The 19,291-nt window shown below is 39.2% G+C and overlaps 1 protein-coding gene across 2 annotated transcripts in view; it reads left to right on the top strand.

Annotated features, from left to right (window-relative positions):
- Positions 1-16,184: 16,184 nt before the first annotated feature.
- Positions 16,185-19,291, top strand: part of LOC117438927 (mothers against decapentaplegic homolog 2) — an 88,846-nt gene continuing 85,739 nt past the window's right edge. For both annotated transcript variants that reach the window (XM_034074283.1, XM_034074282.1), the window contains exons 1-2: positions 16,185-16,240; positions 17,983-18,275. In XM_034074283.1, coding sequence (XP_033930174.1) covers positions 18,040-18,275 — 236 coding nt within the window. In that variant the 5' untranslated portion in view covers positions 16,185-16,240; positions 17,983-18,039. The remainder of the gene's footprint in view (positions 16,241-17,982; positions 18,276-19,291) is intronic.

Genomic DNA, 19,291 nt, shown 5'->3' with positions numbered 1-19,291 from the left:
TTCAAACCCATTTTGGAAAATTTCTGACCCGTTTTAAGCCACTGTTTTCTTTCTCCTACTTGTTTTTGCACACTGTTTCCCTGCTTTCAGTCACTTTTTTTCATTTCTAACCTAGCTTTGCTAACTTCTAACCCCTTCTAAGCCATTTTTACTCATTTGTAACCCAGTTTTGCGCATCTGTAACCCCTTCTAAGACATTTTTCTCATTTCTAACCCAGTTCTGCACAATTCTTGCCATTTTTAAACAATTTTGGCCGCTAATAACCCCTTTTTGCCTTTTTCCAAACGGTTTTAAGCCACATTCCATATTTGGCCATTTCCGTCCCATTTTTAAGACACTTCTAACCCATTTTTGCCCCTTTCTAAGGCATTTTAAGCCACTTTTTGCCATTTCTAACCCATTTTTGCCCACTTTCAACACATTTTTCCCATTTTCAACCCCTTTTTCAGCCACTTTTTGCCATTTCTAACCCATTTTTGCCCACTTTCAACACATTTTCCCCAATTTCAACTCCTTTTAAGCCATTTTCGGCATTTTCTAACCCATTTTGGCTCACTTCAAACCCATTTTTGCCCTTTTCAACCCCTGTCAAGCCATTTCTGGCCTTTTCAACACCATTTTTGCCCACTTCTAGCCTGTTTCAAGGAGATGTTTGCCATTTCTAAGCTGCTTTTGGCCATTTCTAAATCATTTTTGTTCATTTCTAATCCTTTTTCAGTCACTTTTGGCCTTTTCTAACCCATTTATGGCATTTTTTTTCCTTTTCTAACACATTTTTTCCCATTTCAAACCCCTTTTAAGCCATTGCTGGCCATTTCTACCCTGGTTTTGCCCACTTCTAACTTGACTTAAGTGATTTTTCCTACTTCTAATCGGTTTTTGGCCTTTTCAAACCCATTTTGGAAAATTTCTGACCCGTTTTAAGCCACTGTTTTCTTTCTCCTACTTGTTTTTGCACACTGTTTCCCTGCTTTCAGTCACTTTTTTTCATTTCTAACCTAGCTTTGCTAACTTCTAACCCCTTCTAAGCCATTTTTACTCATTTGTAACCCAGTTTTGCGCATCTCTAACCCCTTCTAAGACATTTTTCTCATTTCTAACCCAGTTCTGCACAATTCTTGCCATTTTTAAACAATTTTGGCCGCTAATAACCCATTTTTGCCTTCTTCCAAGCGGTTTTAAGCCACATTCCATATTTGGCCATTTCCGTCCCATTTCTAAGACACTTCTAACCCATTTTTGCCCCTTTCTAAGGCATTTTAAGCCACTTTTTGCCATTTCTAACCCATTTTTGCCCACTTTCAACACATTTTTTCCCATTTTCAACCCCTTTTTCAGCCACTTTTTGCCATTTCTAACCCATTTTTGCCCACTTTCAACACATTTTCCCCAATTTCAACTCCTTTTAAGCCATTTTCGGCATTTTCTAACCCATTTTGGCTCACTTCAAACCCATTTTTGCCCTTTTCAACACCTGTCAAGCCATTTCTGGCCTTTTCAACACCCTTTTTGCCCACTTCTAGCCTGTTTCAAGGAGATGTTTGCCATTTCTAAGCTGCTTTTGGCCATTTCTAAATCATTTTTGTTCATTTCTAATCCTTTTTTCAGTCACTTTTGGCCTTTTCTAACCCATTTATGGCATTTTTTTTTCCTTTTCTAACCCATTTTTCCCCATTTCAAACCCCTTTTAAGCCATTGCTGGCCATTTCTACCCTGGTTTTGCCCACTTCTAACTTGACTTAAGTGATTTTTCCTACTTCTAATCGGTTTTTTGGCCTTTTCAAACCCATTTTTGAAAATTTCTGACCCGTTTTAAGCCACTGTTTTCTTTCTCCTACTTGTTTTTGCACACTGTTTCCCTGCTTTCAGTCACTTTTTTTCATTTCTAACCTAGCTTTGCTAACTTCTAACCCCTTCTAAGCCATTTTTACTCATTTGTAACCCAGTTTTGCGCATCTGTAACCCCTTCTAAGACATTTTTCTCATTTCTAACCCAGTTCTGCACAATTCTTGCCATTTTTAAACAATTTTGGCCGCTAATAACCCATTTTTGCCTTTTTCCAAGCGGTTTTAAGCCACATTCCATATTTGGCCATTTCCGTCCCATTTCTAAGACACTTCTAAACCATTTTTGCCCCTTTCTAAGGCATTTTAAGCCACTTTTTGCCATTTCTAACCCATTTTTGCCCACTTTCAACACATTTTTCCCATTTTCAACCCCTTTTTCAGCCACTTTTTGCCATTTCTAACCCATTTTTGCCCACTTTCAACACATTTTCCCCAATTTCAACTCCTTTTAAGCCATTTTCGGCATTTTCTAACCCATTTTTGCTCACTTCAAACCCATTTTTGCCCTTTTCAACCCCTGTCAAGCCATTTCTGGCCTTTTCAACACCATTTTTGCCCACTTCTAGCCTGTTTCAAGGAGATGTTTGCCATTTCTAAGCTGCTTTTGGCCATTTCTAAATCATTTTTGTTCATTTCTACTCCTTTTTCAGTCACTTTTGGCCTTTTCGAACCCATTTATGGCATTTTTTTCCTTTTCTAACCCATTCTTCCCATTTCAAACCCCTTTTAAGCCATTGCTGGCCATTTCTACCCTGGTTTTGCCCACTTCTAACTTGACTTAAGTGATTTTTCCTACTTCTAATCGGTTTTTGGCCTTTTCAAACCCATTTTTGAAAATTTCTGACCCGTTCTAAGCCACTGTTTTCTTTCTCCTACTTGTTTTTGCACACTGTTTCCCTGCTTTCAGTCACTTTTTTTTATTTCTAACCTAGCTTTGCTAACTTCTAACCCCTTCTAAGCCATTTTTACTCATTTGTAACCCAGTTTTGCGCATCTGTAACCCCTTCTAAGACATTTTTCTCATTTCTAACCCAGTTCTGCACAATTCTTGCCATTTTTAAACAATTTTGGCCGCTAATAACCCATTTTTGCCTTTTTCCAAACGGTTTTAAGCCACATTCCATATTTGGCCATTTCCGTCCCATTTTTAAGACACTTCTAACCCATTTTTGCCCCTTTCTAAGGCATTTTAAGCCACTTTTTGCCATTTCTAACCCATTTTTGCCCACTTTCAACACATTTTTCCCATTTTCAACCCCTTTTTCAGCCACTTTTTGCCATTTCTAACCCATTTTTGCCCACTTTCAACACATTTTCCCCAATTTCAACTCCTTTTAAGCCATTTTCGGCATTTTCTAACCCATTTTGGCTCACTTCAAACCCATTTTTGCCCTTTTCAACCCCTGTCAAGCCATTTCTGGCCTTTTCAACACCCTTTTTGCCCACTTCTAGCCTGTTTCAAGGAGATGTTTGCCATTTCTAAGCTGCTTTTGGCCATTTCTAAATCATTTTTGTTCATTTCTAATCCTTTTTCAGTCACTTTTGGCCTTTTCGAACCCATTTATGGCATTTTTTTTCCTTTTCTAACCCATTCTTCCCATTTCAAACCCCTTTTAAGCCATTGCTGGCCATTTCTACCCTGGTTTTGCCCACTTCTAACTTGACTTAAGTGATTTTTCCTACTTCTAATCGGTTTTTTGGCCTTTTCAAACCCATTTTTGAAAATTTCTGACCCGTTCTAAGCCACTGTTTTCTTTCTCCTACTTGTTTTTGCACACTGTTTCCCTGCTTTCAGTCACTTTTTTTTATTTCTAACCTAGCTTTGCTAACTTCTAACCCCTTCTAAGCCATTTTTACTCATTTGTAACCCAGTTTTGCGCATCTGTAACCCCTTCTAAGACATTTTTCTCATTTCTAACCCAGTTCTGCACAATTCTTGCCATTTTTAAACAATTTTGGCCGCTAATAACCCATTTTTTGCCTTTTTCCAAACGGTTTTAAGCCACATTCCATATTTGGCCATTTCCGTCCCATTTTTAAGACACTTCTAACCCATTTTTGCCCCTTTCTAAGGCATTTTAAGCCACTTTTTGCCATTTCTAACCCATTTTTGCCCACTTTCAACACATTTTTCCCATTTTCAACCCCTTTTTCAGCCACTTTTTGCCATTTCTAACCCATTTTTGCCCACTTTCAACACATTTTCCCCAATTTCAACTCCTTTTAAGCCATTTTCGGCATTTTCTAACCCATTTTGGCTCACTTCAAACCCCTTTTTGCCCTTTTCAACCCCTGTCAAGCCATTTCTGGCCTTTTCAACACCATTTTTGCCCACTTCTAGCCTGTTTCAAGGAGATGTTTGCCATTTCTAAGCTGCTTTTGGCCATTTCTAAATCATTTTTGTTCATTTCTACTCCTTTTTCAGTCACTTTTGGCCTTTTCGAACCCATTTATGGCATTTTTTTTCCTTTTCTAACCCATTCTTTCCCATTTCAAACCCCTTTTAAGCCATTGCTGGCCATTTCTACCCTGGTTTTGCCCACTTCTAACTTGACTTAAGTGATTTTTCCTACTTCTAATCGGTTTTTTGGCCTTTTCAAACCCATTTTTGAAAATTTCTGACCCGTTCTAAGCCACTGTTTTCTTTCTCCTACTTGTTTTTGCACACTGTTTCCCTGCTTTCAGTCACTTTTTTTTATTTCTAACCTAGCTTTGCTAACTTCTAACCCCTTCTAAGCCATTTTTACTCATTTGTAACCCAGTTTTGCGCATCTGTAACCCCTTCTAAGACATTTTTCTCATTTCTAACCCAGTTCTGCACAATTCTTGCCATTTTTAAACAATTTTGGCCGCTAATAACCCATTTTTGCCTTTTTCCAAACGGTTTTTAAGCCACATTCCATATTTGGCCATTTCCGTCCCATTTTTAAGACACTTCTAACCCATTTTTGCCCCTTTCTAAGGCATTTTAAGCCACTTTTTGCCATTTCTAACCCATTTTTGCCCACTTTCAACACATTTTTTCCCATTTTCAACCCCTTTTTCAGCCACTTTTTGCCATTTCTAACCCATTTTTGCCCACTTTCAACACATTTTCCCCAATTTCAACTCCTTTTAAGCCATTTTCGGCATTTTCTAACCCATTTTGGCTCACTTCAAACCCATTTTTGCCCTTTTCAACCCCTGTCAAGCCATTTCTGGCCTTTTCAACACCCTTTTTGCCCACTTCTAGCCTGTTTCAAGGAGATGTTTGCCATTTCTAAGCTGCTTTTGGCCATTTCTAAATCATTTTTGTTCATTTCTAATCCTTTTTCAGTCACTTTTGGCCTTTTCGAACCCATTTATGGCATTTTTTTTCCTTTTCTAACCCATTCTTCCCATTTCAAACCCCTTTTAAGCCATTGCTGGCCATTTCTACCCTGGTTTTGCCCACTTCTAACTTGACTTAAGTGATTTTTCCAACTTCTAATCGGTTTTTGGCCTTTTCAAACCCATTTTTGAAAATTTCTGACCCGTTCTAAACCACTGTTTTCTTTCTCCTACTTGTTTTTGCACACTGTTTCCCTGCTTTCAGTCACTTTTTTTTATTTCTAACCTAGCTTTGCTAACTTCTAACCCCTTCTAAGCCATTTTTACTCATTTGTAACCCAGTTTTGCGCATCTCTAACCCCTTCTAAGACATTTTTCTCATTTCTAACCCAGTTCTGCACAATTCTTGCCATTTTAAAACAATTTTGGCCGCTAATAACCCATTTTTGCCTTTTTCCAAACGGTTTTAAGCCACATTCCATATTTGGCCATTTCCGTCCCATTTTTAAGACACTTCTAACCCATTTTTGCCCCTTTCTAAGGCATTTTAAGCCACTTTTTGCCATTTCTAACCCATTTTTGCCCACTTTCAACACATTTTTCCCATTTTCAACCCCTTTTTCAGCCACTTTTTGCCATTTCTAACCCATTTTTGCCCACTTTCAACACATTTTCCCCAATTTCAACTCCTTTTAAGCCATTTTCGGCATTTTCTAACCCATTTTGGCTCACTTCAAACCCATTTTTGCCCTTTTCAACCCCTGTCAAGCCATTTCTGGCCTTTTCAACACCAATTTTGCCCACTTCTAGCCTGTTTCAAGGAGATGTTTGCCATTTCTAAGCTGCTTTTGGCCATTTCTAAATCATTTTTGTTCATTTCTAATCCTTTTTCAGTCACTTTTGGCCTTTTCTAACCCATTTATGGCATTTTTTTCCTTTTCTAACCCATTTTTTCCCATTTCAAACCCCTTTTAAGCCATTGCTGGCCATTTCTACCCTGGTTTTGTCCACTTCTAACTTGACTTAAGTGATTTTTCCTACTTCTAATCGGTTTTTTGGCCTTTTCAAACCCATTTTTGAAAATTTCTGACCCGTTTTAAGCCACTGTTTTCTTTCTCCTACTTGTTTTTGCACACTGTTTCCCTGCTTTCAGTCACTTTTTTTTATTTCTAACCTAGCTTTGCTAACTTCTAACCCCTTCTAAGCCATTTTTACTCATTTGTAACCCACTTTTGCGCATCTCTAACCCCTTCTAAGACATTTTTCTCATTTCTAACCCAGTTCTGCACAATTCTTGCCATTTTTAAACAATTTTGGCCGCTAATAACCCATTTTTGCCTTTTTCCAAACGGTTTTAAGCCACATTCCATATTTGGCCATTTCCGTCCCATTTTTAAGACACTTCTAACCCATTTTTGCCCCTTTCTAAGGCATTTTAAGCCACTTTTTGCCATTTCTAACCCATTTTTGCCCACTTTCAACACATTTTTCCCATTTTCAACCCCTTTTTCAGCCACTTTTTGCCATTTCTAACCCATTTTTGCCCACTTTCAACACATTTTCCCCAATTTCAACTCCTTTTAAGCCATTTTCGGCATTTTCTAACCCATTTTGGCTCACTTCAAACCCATTTTTGCCCTTTTCAACCCCTGTCAAGCCATTTCTGGCCTTTTCAACACCAATTTTGCCCACTTCTAGCCTGTTTCAAGGAGATGTTTGCCATTTCTAAGCTGCTTTTGGCCATTTCTAAATCATTTTTGTTCATTTCTAATCCTTTTTCAGTCACTTTTGGCCTTTTCGAACCCATTTATGGCATTTTTTTCCTTTTCTAACCGATTTTTCCCATTTCAAACCCCTTTTAAGCCATTGCTGGCCATTTCTACCCTGGTTTTGCCCACTTCTAACTTGACTTAAGTGATTTTTCCTACTTCTAATCGGTTTTTGGCCTTTTCAAACCCATTTTTGAAAATTTCTGACCCGTTTTAAGCCACTGTTTTCTTTCTCCTACTTGTTTTTGCACACTGTTTCCCTGCTTTCAGTCACTTTTTTTTATTTCTAACCTAGCTTTGCTAACTTCTAACCCCTTCTAAGCCATTTTTACTCATTTGTAACCCAGTTTTGCGCATCTCTAACCCCTTCTAAGACATTTTTCTCATTTCTAACCCAGTTCTGCACAATTCTTGCCATTTTAAAACAATTTTGGCCGCTAATAACCCATTTTTGCCTTTTTCCAAACGGTTTTAAGCCACATTCCATATTTGGCCATTTCCGTCCCATTTCTAAGACACTTCTAACCCATTTTTGCCCCTTTCTAAGGCATTTTAAGCCACTTTTTGCCATTTCTAACCCATTTTTGCCCACTTTCAAAACATTTTTCCCATTTTCAACCCCTTTTTCAGCCACTTTTTGCCATTTCTAACCCATTTTTGCCCACTTTCAACACATTTTCCCCAATTTCAACTCCTTTTAAGCCATTTTCGGCATTTTCTAACCCATTTTGGCTCACTTCAAACCCATTTTTGCCCTTTTCAACCCCTGTCAAGCCATTTCTGGCCTTTTCAACACCAATTTTGCCCACTTCTAGCCTGTTTCAAGGAGATGTTTGCCATTTCTAAGCTGCTTTTGGCCATTTCTAAATCATTTTTGTTCATTTCTAATCCTTTTTCAGTCACTTTTGGCCTTTTCGAACCCATTTATGGCATTTTTTTTCCTTTTCTAAACCATTCTTCCCATTTCAAACCCCTTTTAAGCCATTGCTGGCCATTTCTACCCTGGTTTTGCCCACTTCTAACTTGACTTAAGTGATTTTTCCTACTTCTAATCGGTTTTTGGCCTTTTCAAACCCATTTTTGAAAATTTCTGACCCGTTCTAAGCCACTGTTTTCTTTCTCCTACTTGTTTTTGCACACTGTTTCCCTGCTTTCAGTCACTTTTTTTTATTTCTAACCTAGCTTTGCTAACTTCTAACCCCTTCTAAGCCATTTTTACTCATTTGTAACCCAGTTTTGCGCATCTCTAACCCCTTCTAAGACATTTTTCTCATTTCTAACCCAGTTCTGCACAATTCTTGCCATTTTAAAACAATTTTGGCCGCTAATAACCCATTTTTGCCTTTTTCCAAACGGTTTTAAGCCACATTCCATATTTGGCCATTTCCGTCCCATTTTTAAGACACTTCTAACCCATTTTTGCCCCTTTCTAAGGCATTTTAAGCCACTTTTTGCCCTTTCTAACCCATTTTTGCCCACTTTCAACACATTTTTCCCATTTTCAACCCCTTTTTCAGCCACTTTTTGCCATTTCTAACCCATTTTTGCCCACTTTCAACACATTTTCCCCAATTTCAACTCCTTTTAAGCCATTTTCGGCATTTTCTAACCCATTTTGGCTCACTTCAAACCCATTTTTGCCCTTTTCAACCCCTGTCAAGCCATTTCTGGCCTTTTCAACACCATTTTTGCCCACTTCTAGCCTGTTTCAAGGAGATGTTTGCCATTTCTAAGCTGCTTTTGGCCATTTCTAAATCATTTTTGTTCATTTCTACTCCTTTTTCAGTCACTTTTGGCCTTTTCGAACCCATTTATGGCATTTTTTTCCTTTTCTAACCCATTCTTCCCATTTCAAACCCCTTTTAAGCCATTGCTGGCCATTTCTACCCTGGTTTTGCCCACTTCTAACTTGACTTAAGTGATTTTTCCTACTTCTAATCGGTTTTTTGGCCTTTTCAAACCCATTTTTGAAAATTTCTGACCCGTTTTAAGCCACTGTTTTCTTTCTCCTACTTGTTTTTGCACACTGTTTCCCTGCTTTCAGTCACTTTTTTTCATTTCTAACCTGGTTTTGCTAACTTCTAACCCCTTCTAAGCCATTTTTACTCATTTGTAACCCAGTTTTGCGCATCTGTAACCCCTTCTAAGACATTTTTCTCATTTCTAACCCAGTTCTGCACAATTCTTGCCATTTTTAAACAATTTTGGCCGCTAATAACCCATTTTTGCCTTTTTCCAAACGGTTTTAAGCCACATTCCATATTTGGCCATTTCCGTCCCATTTTTAAGACACTTCTAACCCATTTTTGCCCCTTTCTAAGGCATTTTAAGCCACTTTTTGCCATTTCTAACCCATTTTTTGCCCACTTTCAACACATTTTTCCCATTTTCAACCCCTTTTTCAGCCACTTTTTGCCATTTCTAACCCATTTTTGCCCACTTTCAACACATTTTCCCCAATTTCAACTCCTTTTAAGCCATTTTCGGCATTTTCTAACCCATTTTGGCTCACTTCAAACCCATTTTTGCCCTTTTCAACCCCTGTCAAGCCATTTCTGGCCTTTTCAACACCAATTTTGCCCACTTCTAGCCTGTTTCAAGGAGATGTTTGCCATTTCTAAGCTGCTTTTGGCCATTTCTAAATCATTTTTGTTCATTTCTAATCCTTTTTCAGTCACTTTTGGCCTTTTCGAACCCCTTTATGGCATTTTTTTTCCTTTTCTAACCCATTTTTTTCTATTTCAAACCCCTTTTAAGCCATTGCTGGCCATTTCTACCCTGGTTTTGCCCACTTCTAACTTGACTTAAGTGATTTTTCCTACTTCTAATCGGTTTTTGGCCTTTTCAAACCCATTTTTGAAAATTTCTGACCCGTTCTAAGCCACTGTTTTCTTTCTCCTACTTGTTTTTGCACACTGTTTCCCTGCTTTCAGTCACTTTTTTTTATTTCTAACCTAGCTTTGCTAACTTCTAACCCCTTCTAAGCCATTTTTACTCATTTGTAAACCAGTTTTGCGCATCTGTAACCCCTTCTAAGACATTTTTCTCATTTCTAACCCAGTTCTGCACAATTCTTGCCATTTTTAAACAATTTTGGCCACTAATAACCCATTTTTGCCTTTTCCAAGCGGTTTTAAGCCACATTCCATATTTGGCCATTTCCGTCCCATTTCTAAGACACTTCTAACCCATTTTTGCCCCTTTCTAAGGCATTTTAAGCCACTTTTTGCCATTTCTAACCCATTTTTGCCCACTTTCAACACATTTTTCCCATTTTCAACCCCTTTTTCAGCCACTTTTTGCCATTTCTAACCCATTTTTGCCCACTTTCAACACATTTTCCCCAATTTCAACTCCTTTTAAGCCATTTTCGGCATTTTCTAACCCATTTTGGCTCACTTCAAACCCATTTTTGCCCTTTTCAACCCCTGTCAAGCCATTTCTGGCCTTTTCAACACCATTTTTGCCCACTTCTAGCCTGTTTCAAGGAGATGTTTGCCATTTCTAAGCTGCTTTTGGCCATTTCTAAATCATTTTTGTTCATTTCTAATCCTTTTTCAGTCACTTTTGGCCTTTTCTAACCCATTTATGGCATTTTTTTCCTTTTCTAACCCATTTTTCCCATTTCAAACCCCTTTTAAGCCATTGCTGGCCATTTCTACCCTGGTTTTGCCCACTTCTAACTTGACTTAAGTGAATTTTCCTACTTCTAATCGGTTTTTGGCCTTTTCAAACCCATTTTGGAAAATTTCTGACCCGTTTTAAGCCACTGTTTTCTTTCTCCTACTTGTTTTTGCACACTGTTTCCCTGCTTTCAGTCACTTTTTTTCATTTCTAACCTAGCTTTGCTAACTTCTAACCCCTTCTAAGCCATTTTTACTCATTTGTAACCCAGTTTTTGCGCATCTGTAACCCCTTCTAAGACATTTTTCTCATTTCTAACCCAGTTCTGCACAATTCTTGCCATTTTTAAACAATTTTGGCCGCTAATAACCCATTTTTGCCTTTTTTCCAAGCGGTTTTTAAGCCACATTCCATATTTGGCCATTTCCGTCCCATTTCTAAGACACTTCTAACCCATTTTTGCCCCTTTCTAAGGCATTTTAAGCCACTTTTTGCCATTTCTAACCCATTTTTGCCCACTTTCAAAACATTTTTCCCATTTTCAACCCCTTTTTCAGCCACTTTTTGCCATTTCTAACCCATTTTTGCCCACTTTCAACACATTTTCCCCAATTTCAACTCCTTTTAAGCCATTTTCGGCATTTTCTAACCCATTTTGGCTCACTTCAAACCCATTTTTGCCCTTTTCAACCCCTGTCAAGCCATTTCTGGCCTTTTCAACACCCTTTTTGCCCACTTCTAGCCTGTTTCAAGGAGATGTTTGCCATTTCTTAGCTGCTTTTGGCCATTTCTAAACCATTATTGTGCATTTCTAATCCTTTTTCAGTCACTTTTGGCCTTTTCGAACCCATTTATGGCATTTTTTTCCTTTTCTAACCCAGTTTTTCTATTTCAAACCCCTTTTAAGCCATTGCTGGCCATTTCTACCCTGGTTTTGCCCACTTCTAACTTGACTTAAGTGATTTTTCCTACTTCTAATCGGTTTTTGGCCTTTTCAAACCCATTTTTGAAAATTTCTGACCCGTTTTAAGCCACTGTTTTCTTTCTCCTACTTGTTTTTGCACACTGTTTCCCTGCTTTCAGTCACTTTTTTTCATTTCTAACCTAGCTTTGCTAACTTCTAACCCCTTCTAAGCCATTTTTACTCATTTGTAACCCAGTTTTGCGCATCTCTAACCCCTTCTAAGACATTTTTCTCATTTCTAACCCAGTTCTGCACAATTCTTGCCATTTTTAAACAATTTTGGCCGCTAATAACCCATTTTTGCCTTTTTCCAAACGGTTTTAAGCCACATTCCATATTTGGCCATTTCCGTCCCATTTTTAAGACACTTCTAACCCATTTTTGCCCCTTTCTAAGGCATTTTAAGCCACTTTTTGCCATTTCTAACCCATTTTTGCCCACTTTCAACACATTTTCCCCAATTTCAACTCCTTTTAAGCCATTTTCGGCATTTTCTAACCCATTTTTGCTCACTTCAAACCCATTTTTGCCCTTTTCAACCCCTGTCAAGCCATTTCTGGCCTTTTCAAAACCATTTTTGCCCACTTCTAGCCTGTTTCAAGGAGATGTTTGCCATTTCTAAGCTGCTTTTGGCCATTTCTAAATCATTTTTGTTCATTTCTACTCCTTTTTCAGTCACTTTTGGCCTTTTCTAATCCATTTATGACATTTTTTTCCTTTTCTAACCCATTTTTCCCATTTCAAACCCCTTTTAAGCCATTGCTGGCCATTTCTACCCTGGTTTTGCCCACTTCTAACTTAAGTGATTTTTCCTACTTCTAATCGGTTTTTGGCCTTTTCAAACCCATTTTTGAAAATTTCTGACCCGTTTTAAGCCACTGTTTTCTTTCTCCTACTTGTTTTTGCACACTGTTTCCCTGCTTTCAGTCACTTTTTTTTCATTTCTAACCTAGCTTTGCTAACTTCTAACCCTTCTAAGCCATTTTTACTCATTTGTAACCCAGTTTTGCGCATCTGTAACCCCTTCTAAGACATTTTTCTCATTTCTAACCCAGTTCTGCACAATTCTTGCCATTTTTAAACAATTTTGGCCGCTAATAACCCATTTTTGCCTTTTTCCAAGCGGTTTTAAGCCACATTCCATATTTGGCCATTTCCGTCCCATTTCTAAGACACTTCTAACCCATTTTTGCCCCTTTCTAAGGCATTTTAAGCCACTTTTTGCCCTTTCTAACCCATTTTTGCCCACTTTCAACACATTTTTCCCATTTTCAACCCCTTTTTCAGCCACTTTTTGCCATTTCTAACCCATTTTTGCCCACTTTCAACACATTTTCCCCAATTTCAACTCCTTTTAAGCCATTTTCGGCATTTTCTAACCCATTTTGGCTCACTTCAAACCCATTTTTGCCCTTTTCAACCCCTGTCAAGCCATTTCTGGCCTTTTCAACACCAGTTTTGCCCACTTCTAGCCTGTTTCAAGGAGATGTTTGCCATTTCTAAGCTGCTTTTGGCCATTTCTAAATCATTTTTGTTCATTTCTACTCCTTTTTCAGTCACTTTTGGCCTTTTCTAACCCATTTATGGCATTTTTTTCCTTTTCTAACCCAGTTTTTCTATTTCAAACCCCTTTTAAGCCATTGCTGGCCATTTCTACCCTGGTTTTGCCCACTTCTAACTTGACTTAAGTGATTTTTCCTACTTCTAATCGGTTTTTGGCCTTTTCAAACCCATTTTTGAAAATTTCTGACCCGTTTTAAGCCACTGTTTTCTTTCTCCTACTTGTTTTTGCACACTGTTTCCCTGCTTTCAGTCACTTTTTTTCATTTCTAACCTAGCTTTGCTAACTTCTAACCCCTTCTAAGCCATTTTTACTCATTTGTAACCCAGTTTTGCGCATCTCTAACCCCTTCTAAGACATTTTTCTCATTTCTAACCCAGTTCTGCACAATTTTTGCCATTTTTAAACAATTTTGGCCGCTAATAACCCATTTTTTGCCTTTTTCCAAGCGGTTTTAAGCCACATTCCATATTTGGCCATTTCCGTCCCATTTCTAAGACACTTCTAACCCATTTTTGCCCCTTTCTAAGGCATTTTAAGCCACTTTTTGCCATTTCTAACCCATTTTTGCCCACTTTCAACACATTTTCCCCAATTTCAACTCCTTTTAAGCCATTTTCGGCATTTTCTAACCCATTTTGGCTCACTTCAAACCCATTTTTGCCCTTTTCAACCCCTGTCAAGCCATTTCTGGCCTTTTCAACACCATTTTTGCCCACTTCTAGCCTGTTTCAAGGAGATGTTTGCCATTTCTAAGCTGCTTTTGGCCATTTCTAAATCATTTTTGTTCATTTCTAATCCTTTTTCAGTCACTTTTGGCCTTTTCGAACCCATTTTTCCCCTTTCAAACCCCTTTTAAGCCATTTCTGGCCATTTCTACCCTGGTTTTGCCCACTTCTAACTTGACGTAAGTGATTTTTGGCCATTTCAAACCCATTTTCGGCAATTTCTGACCCATTTTAAGCCATTTTTTTAGTTTCCACCTGGTTTGAAGCCATGGTTGTCTATTTCAAACCTGTTTTGGTCCACTTCCAACCCATTTTTTCTCCATTTCTAATACGTTTTAAGCCACCTTGGGCCATTTCTACCCTGGTTTTGCCCACTTCTAACTCGGTTTAAGTGATTTTTCCTACTTCTAATCGATTTTTGGCCTTTTCAAACCCATTTTCGGCAATTTCTGAACCGTTGTAAGCCACTGTTTTCTTTCTACTACTTTTTTTTTGCACACGCCTTGCCTGCTTTCACTCACTTTTTTCATTGCTAACCTGGTTTTGCCAACTTCTAACCCCTTCTAAGCCATTTTTCTCATTTGTAACCCAGTTTTGCCCAATTCTTGCCATTTTTAAACAATTTTGGCCGCTTCTAACCGCATTGCAATATTTTGCTAATGTCGTGGTTTGTAATGAAGAGGGGGGTAATACAGAGAAATTGTACAAGGGGGTTAAAAGAATTCCTCTGCTTAAACAATGGATTGTCTGACCTAAGTACCTAACATGCCAAGGCATTGATTACTGCTGGAGGGTGAAGCAGATGCTTAGCTAGATGCTTAGCTCTACTGGTAAGGGACAGAAGCAGATGTTTGGTTCTACGGATAATTGGGGGAGAAGCAGACTGGGCGCTGACCAAACCCTAAGGCTATGTCTGAGTATAAAAAGTTGTAAGGTTTAAGAAGAGGAAGACTCATTTACTTCATCTTGAAGACCCCTACCCACAAGAGGAAGACTCATTTACTTCACCCTGAGACCCTTGCCCATGACCAGAAGGTGCCCTGCGCAGGTGCAAAGGACCTTCCGGCTCATTATAATACGAAGTGGGTACCCCCCTGTACATTGGTTATCCCTGTATCAGATAGATAATAAATATGTATAGGCGTATTGAGCAACCTCATGTCTATGTATACCTTAAGACAATAAATATAAAGGTAGAACAACCCTGAGGTGTGCATGCTTTGGATGAGCTATCCCCATGCACCTCAGTGCTGAATAAAAGCATACCTACTTTACAACTTCAACGAGTTGTGGAGTCTATCCACACATCAGTATGAACTGTTGAAGGGAAACCCTTCCTCTTTAGAATGGACTAATTCAGCTGAGGGGGCTTTTAGAAATTTAAAAACAGAGCTAATGAGAGCTCCAGCTCTGGGACTTCCAGATGTGACTACACCCTTTTGGCTATATTCCTATGAAGAACAGGGAATAGTTTAGGGGGTCGTTGCTCAGGAACTAGGAGCCTATAAATGGCAGTGGCATATTTTTCAGAACAGCTGGATGAAGCCAGCAAAGGATGGCCCAGATGCCTAAGAGCTGTGGCAGCAGTTGTCATGAATATTGAAGAGTCTTGCAAATTCACCTTGGGACAAAGGATTAATGTGCTAGTTTCCCGTGTTGTATCAGCAGTCCTGGAACAGAAATGAGGTCATTGGTTATCTCCTTCACCTTTTTTTAAAATACCAGGCCACCCTCGTGTAACACGATGATATAGAAATTGTGGTCACTAACGTTGTGAATCCAGCATCCTTTTTGCAGGAAGAATCGACAGAACCATTAACACACAACTGCTTGGACATTATAGAGACTGTATATTCAAGCCGGCCGGACTTAAGAAAGACGACAATCAAGAATACCTGCTTGTCAACTTGAAAACTTTGTTGGCGAGTTTGTTCCTGGAGTTTTCTCCGAATCAAAGACGTGTACTACATTTTCTCACCTCCCAAACTCTCCCGGCGCGGAAGGCTATGGGATCCGGAAGCGGTGCGAAAGGAACTGCCACTGCGGCTGCGCACCTGTGGGTCATTCAGACCCGCTCTGTCGCGTCTCCTTTCCCGATCAACCACTCCTAATGGTCGCGTAGGGCACGCAACACCACCGATCCAACTCCATTGCCCTTCTCCTTGATTTTTTTTTTTTTGTTTAAGTTACTCTTTCCGTATTTTTTTTTCCACCGCGGGCAGTCAATTGGCGCCTCAATCCACCAATCGGCGTCTTGGGCTGGCCCTCGGCACCAGGTGTCCAATCCTCGCCCGCTGTTTATTAAGTGACGGGCAGCGGAACCAATGTACCTTCTCCCCGCCCACCACTGGGGCGGGACACGGTAGGAGCCAATGGGAGTGGGTGGCTCCGTAGGGGACGGTAGTACTGAGGTGGGGATGTCGGTCGTGGAGTTTGGTGAGAAAAAGATTGGATTTTTTTTGTGGTTTGAATGTGTATTTTGGTTGTGGTGCTGGTGGGGTAGGCAGTGCAGTCGCTCCTCGGGAAGGGGGGCTCCGTCGGCTGGATATGGGTTGGGGGAGCCGCGCAGGGTTTGGTTTGGTCTGAGTTAACTGGGCCTGACTTGTCGATTCGATCCCGACGGGGGATGGCGGCTCTTCCTTGCGCCCTCCCCCACTACTTGTTGTGGTGGGATACGGCTGGCTCTGAGGGCGGTTGATAGTCACGGTGGCTGGGCCTTGGAAACGGTTCGGGGCTGGGGGGCATCTCGGTGGAAGGAAATATCCGCGGGGAGTGGCTTTTTTTGGCTGGTGGTGTGGGATGCTATTTTTTTTCGCCGTTCACACGCCCGAATAGTGCTCGACACGGGGCCGTGAGGGGTGGCAATGGCCGGCTTGTACCCCCCAGGTGGTTGTGCGTGGAAAAAAAAAAAAAAAACAACAACAAACGGTTTCTTTTTTGGTTTTTGTTTTTTGTAAGACTAGGTGTGAGAAACTTCGTGCTGGGCTGGTGGAGAAAGTTAAGAGTGTTTAGTAAGAGTTAAGTGTTTAGGACTGGAAGGCTTTGATTCAGCCAGTACCCTTTTGTCTATTGCCCTCCTAGTCCAAAGCTACGGATGTGAAATAAATGCTGCTTATATGCAATGTACATGCGAATTGAGATTAGTAGTTTTCTTCATGGCACTAGTTTGAATGCCATAGCTATCTATGCATCGCAAGATGTAAACAGATATTATCTGTTAAGTTTTTCATCTGTCTAGATAAGTACATAGGAGAAACTGTTGTGATAAATGCAAGTATTTGTTGTTACTGCAGAGCTATAAAGTTCCTGTTTGTAATTTTTTGTGTGGCGGGAAGAAAAAAAAAAAGTGATGTAGTTGATTTTCTGCAGTTATGTGTGTTATGTCATGGGCTATACCTGAAGTCACTGAAATAATGAACAAAAGTGTTCAAAGATCCAGTTTTCTTTATGTGTGAAACTATGTATAATAATCCTGGAGAAGAATTTATCACTTTTCCTGAGGTCGTTTGCTAAAAAGAATAACACAACTGAAAAAATGAGGTTAAAAAAAATTGGACTCTTAAGTGATCTCTTTTTCTACCCAGAAGCTAGATTCACAAACAAAATCAAACTTGAATTACACAGTAAATCTCCAAATGGAAGGCCCTCCTGGGTCCTTTTCCATCTTCCTGTTCCACTTGATCTTTCAGAAGTGTTGCTCACCAGTTGATATATTTGAGCTCAAAAAAAATCTCTGCTACTAAGAGTAACTTAAAAACAAAGCAAAATAATAAAAAATTCCCAGCAAAACTTGTTTTTATCTCTCTAATCCCTTTCCCACAAGAGTACTGGGAGAACGGGCTTTATAGTAGGTTCTGGATAACAATCTGAGCTCTGCTTGAGACTGAAGAGAATGCATATTCTTCTTTACATAAAACTTAGGCAAAGTTTTAATATCAAAAGTTTCTCATCCAACAATAACCTTAGTCTGCACTAACTGTTGAAAAGTCTGCAGGAAACTTGCATTTGAACTTTATTAATGGGGTACCTGATCATGATGCAGGCTAATTATGAACTATTATCTGACTTTTTTTTGGATGCAGTGTCCTATGGCATTTGGTAATGAAAGGTCCTAAGCAATGTATTTGTTTCATGTGAAACCTTAGTGCTAATGTGTTTGTTTTGGTTTGTGTTTTTAGGGGTCAGACAGGAATCTCCAGTTTATTTCTTGCTGAGAGTTCTGTCTGGTAAAAGTCATGTCATCCATATTGCCATTCACTCCACCAGTTGTGAAAAGACTTCTGGGGTGGAAAAAAACTGCTGGTGGCTCTGGAGGGGCTGGTGGTGGTGAGCAGAATGGTCAAGAGGAAAAGTGGTGTGAAAAAGCAGTGAAAAGCTTGGTCAAGAAATTAAAGAAAACAGGACAGCTGGATGAGCTTGAGAAGGCCATTACCACTCAGAATTGCAATACAAATTGTGTGACAATACCAAGGTAAGTGCTGTTGTATTTGTGAAATAGTTATAACCACTTAAGAAATTACTAAATGGATGTTTAGGCTATTCTGAACAAATGACTAAAAAAAAATCAGCTGCATGCTTTTGTTTCCTAAAAAAAATCCTTAAAACCTATTTTGGTTTTATATAGTGCTTGCTTAGAACAACTGCATGCTTTGTAAGGTCACAAATTATAATAATGTCTTTATGTTTCAGTTTTTGTTACTATGTAGATTCCAATTTGTACATGCTTTGGTGGTACCTAGCTCTTAGTTTGTAGCACTGCCTTATGCTTTTATTTAATAACCCTGTCTATAGTTAGAGGGGCATAATGGAACCTGCTTTTTTTTTTTTCTTTAAAGTAGAAGGCTTTTTCCTTACTCAACACCTCAGTCATCTAATTATTTTCAGTTGTATCTGGTAGTTTCTTTTAAATTGTACAAGCTGCATCCATTCTCCCTTTTGAAGGAGAATTTTATCTTTGGAGGCAGGTTGTCTGAAGACCAGCTTACTTACTGTAATTATTATTTGTTACTGGTTAATGAAAGTGCTTTTTATTTAATAACTTGGAGTATTTCTGGAACTGCTCTTCTGTTCCTGATATGTTTATAGGTTTAGGTGATAGACTTGCTTTCTACCCCTTTGACTTTCTCAATTTATAGCAACTGCTGTGTGAGAGGCAAGGGTTATGTTTGTAAGTATAATGCAGTCTGCTCTCAGTTTGTCTACAGAAATCCTACTAAGGTGCCCGTGTAAGTTCATTATGTGCAACAGGTATCAAATTGCTTCACAGGTGTGCCTTTATATGAAGAGGTGGCACAGGAATATTATGGCCCCTTGACCCTTAAAATAATTTCTAGGGGGGAGAAACTGCATCTGGTTTATGACCTTAATTTCTGTATTGGTGCATTCATCCCAGCTACTATTAAACTTTGTATCAGTCATAGTGCAAGCTAGATTTGACTGGTGTTGGTAATGATTTCTATATCAAATGTTATAGCTGTTATCTGATAT

This window comes from Melopsittacus undulatus, unplaced genomic scaffold (assembly GCF_012275295.1).
Source record: "Melopsittacus undulatus isolate bMelUnd1 unplaced genomic scaffold, bMelUnd1.mat.Z mat_scaffold_77_arrow_ctg1, whole genome shotgun sequence".
In the NCBI taxonomy this organism is placed as follows: Eukaryota; Metazoa; Chordata; class Aves; order Psittaciformes; family Psittaculidae; genus Melopsittacus; species Melopsittacus undulatus.
This window is presented reverse-complemented; position numbering and strand designations above follow the sequence as displayed.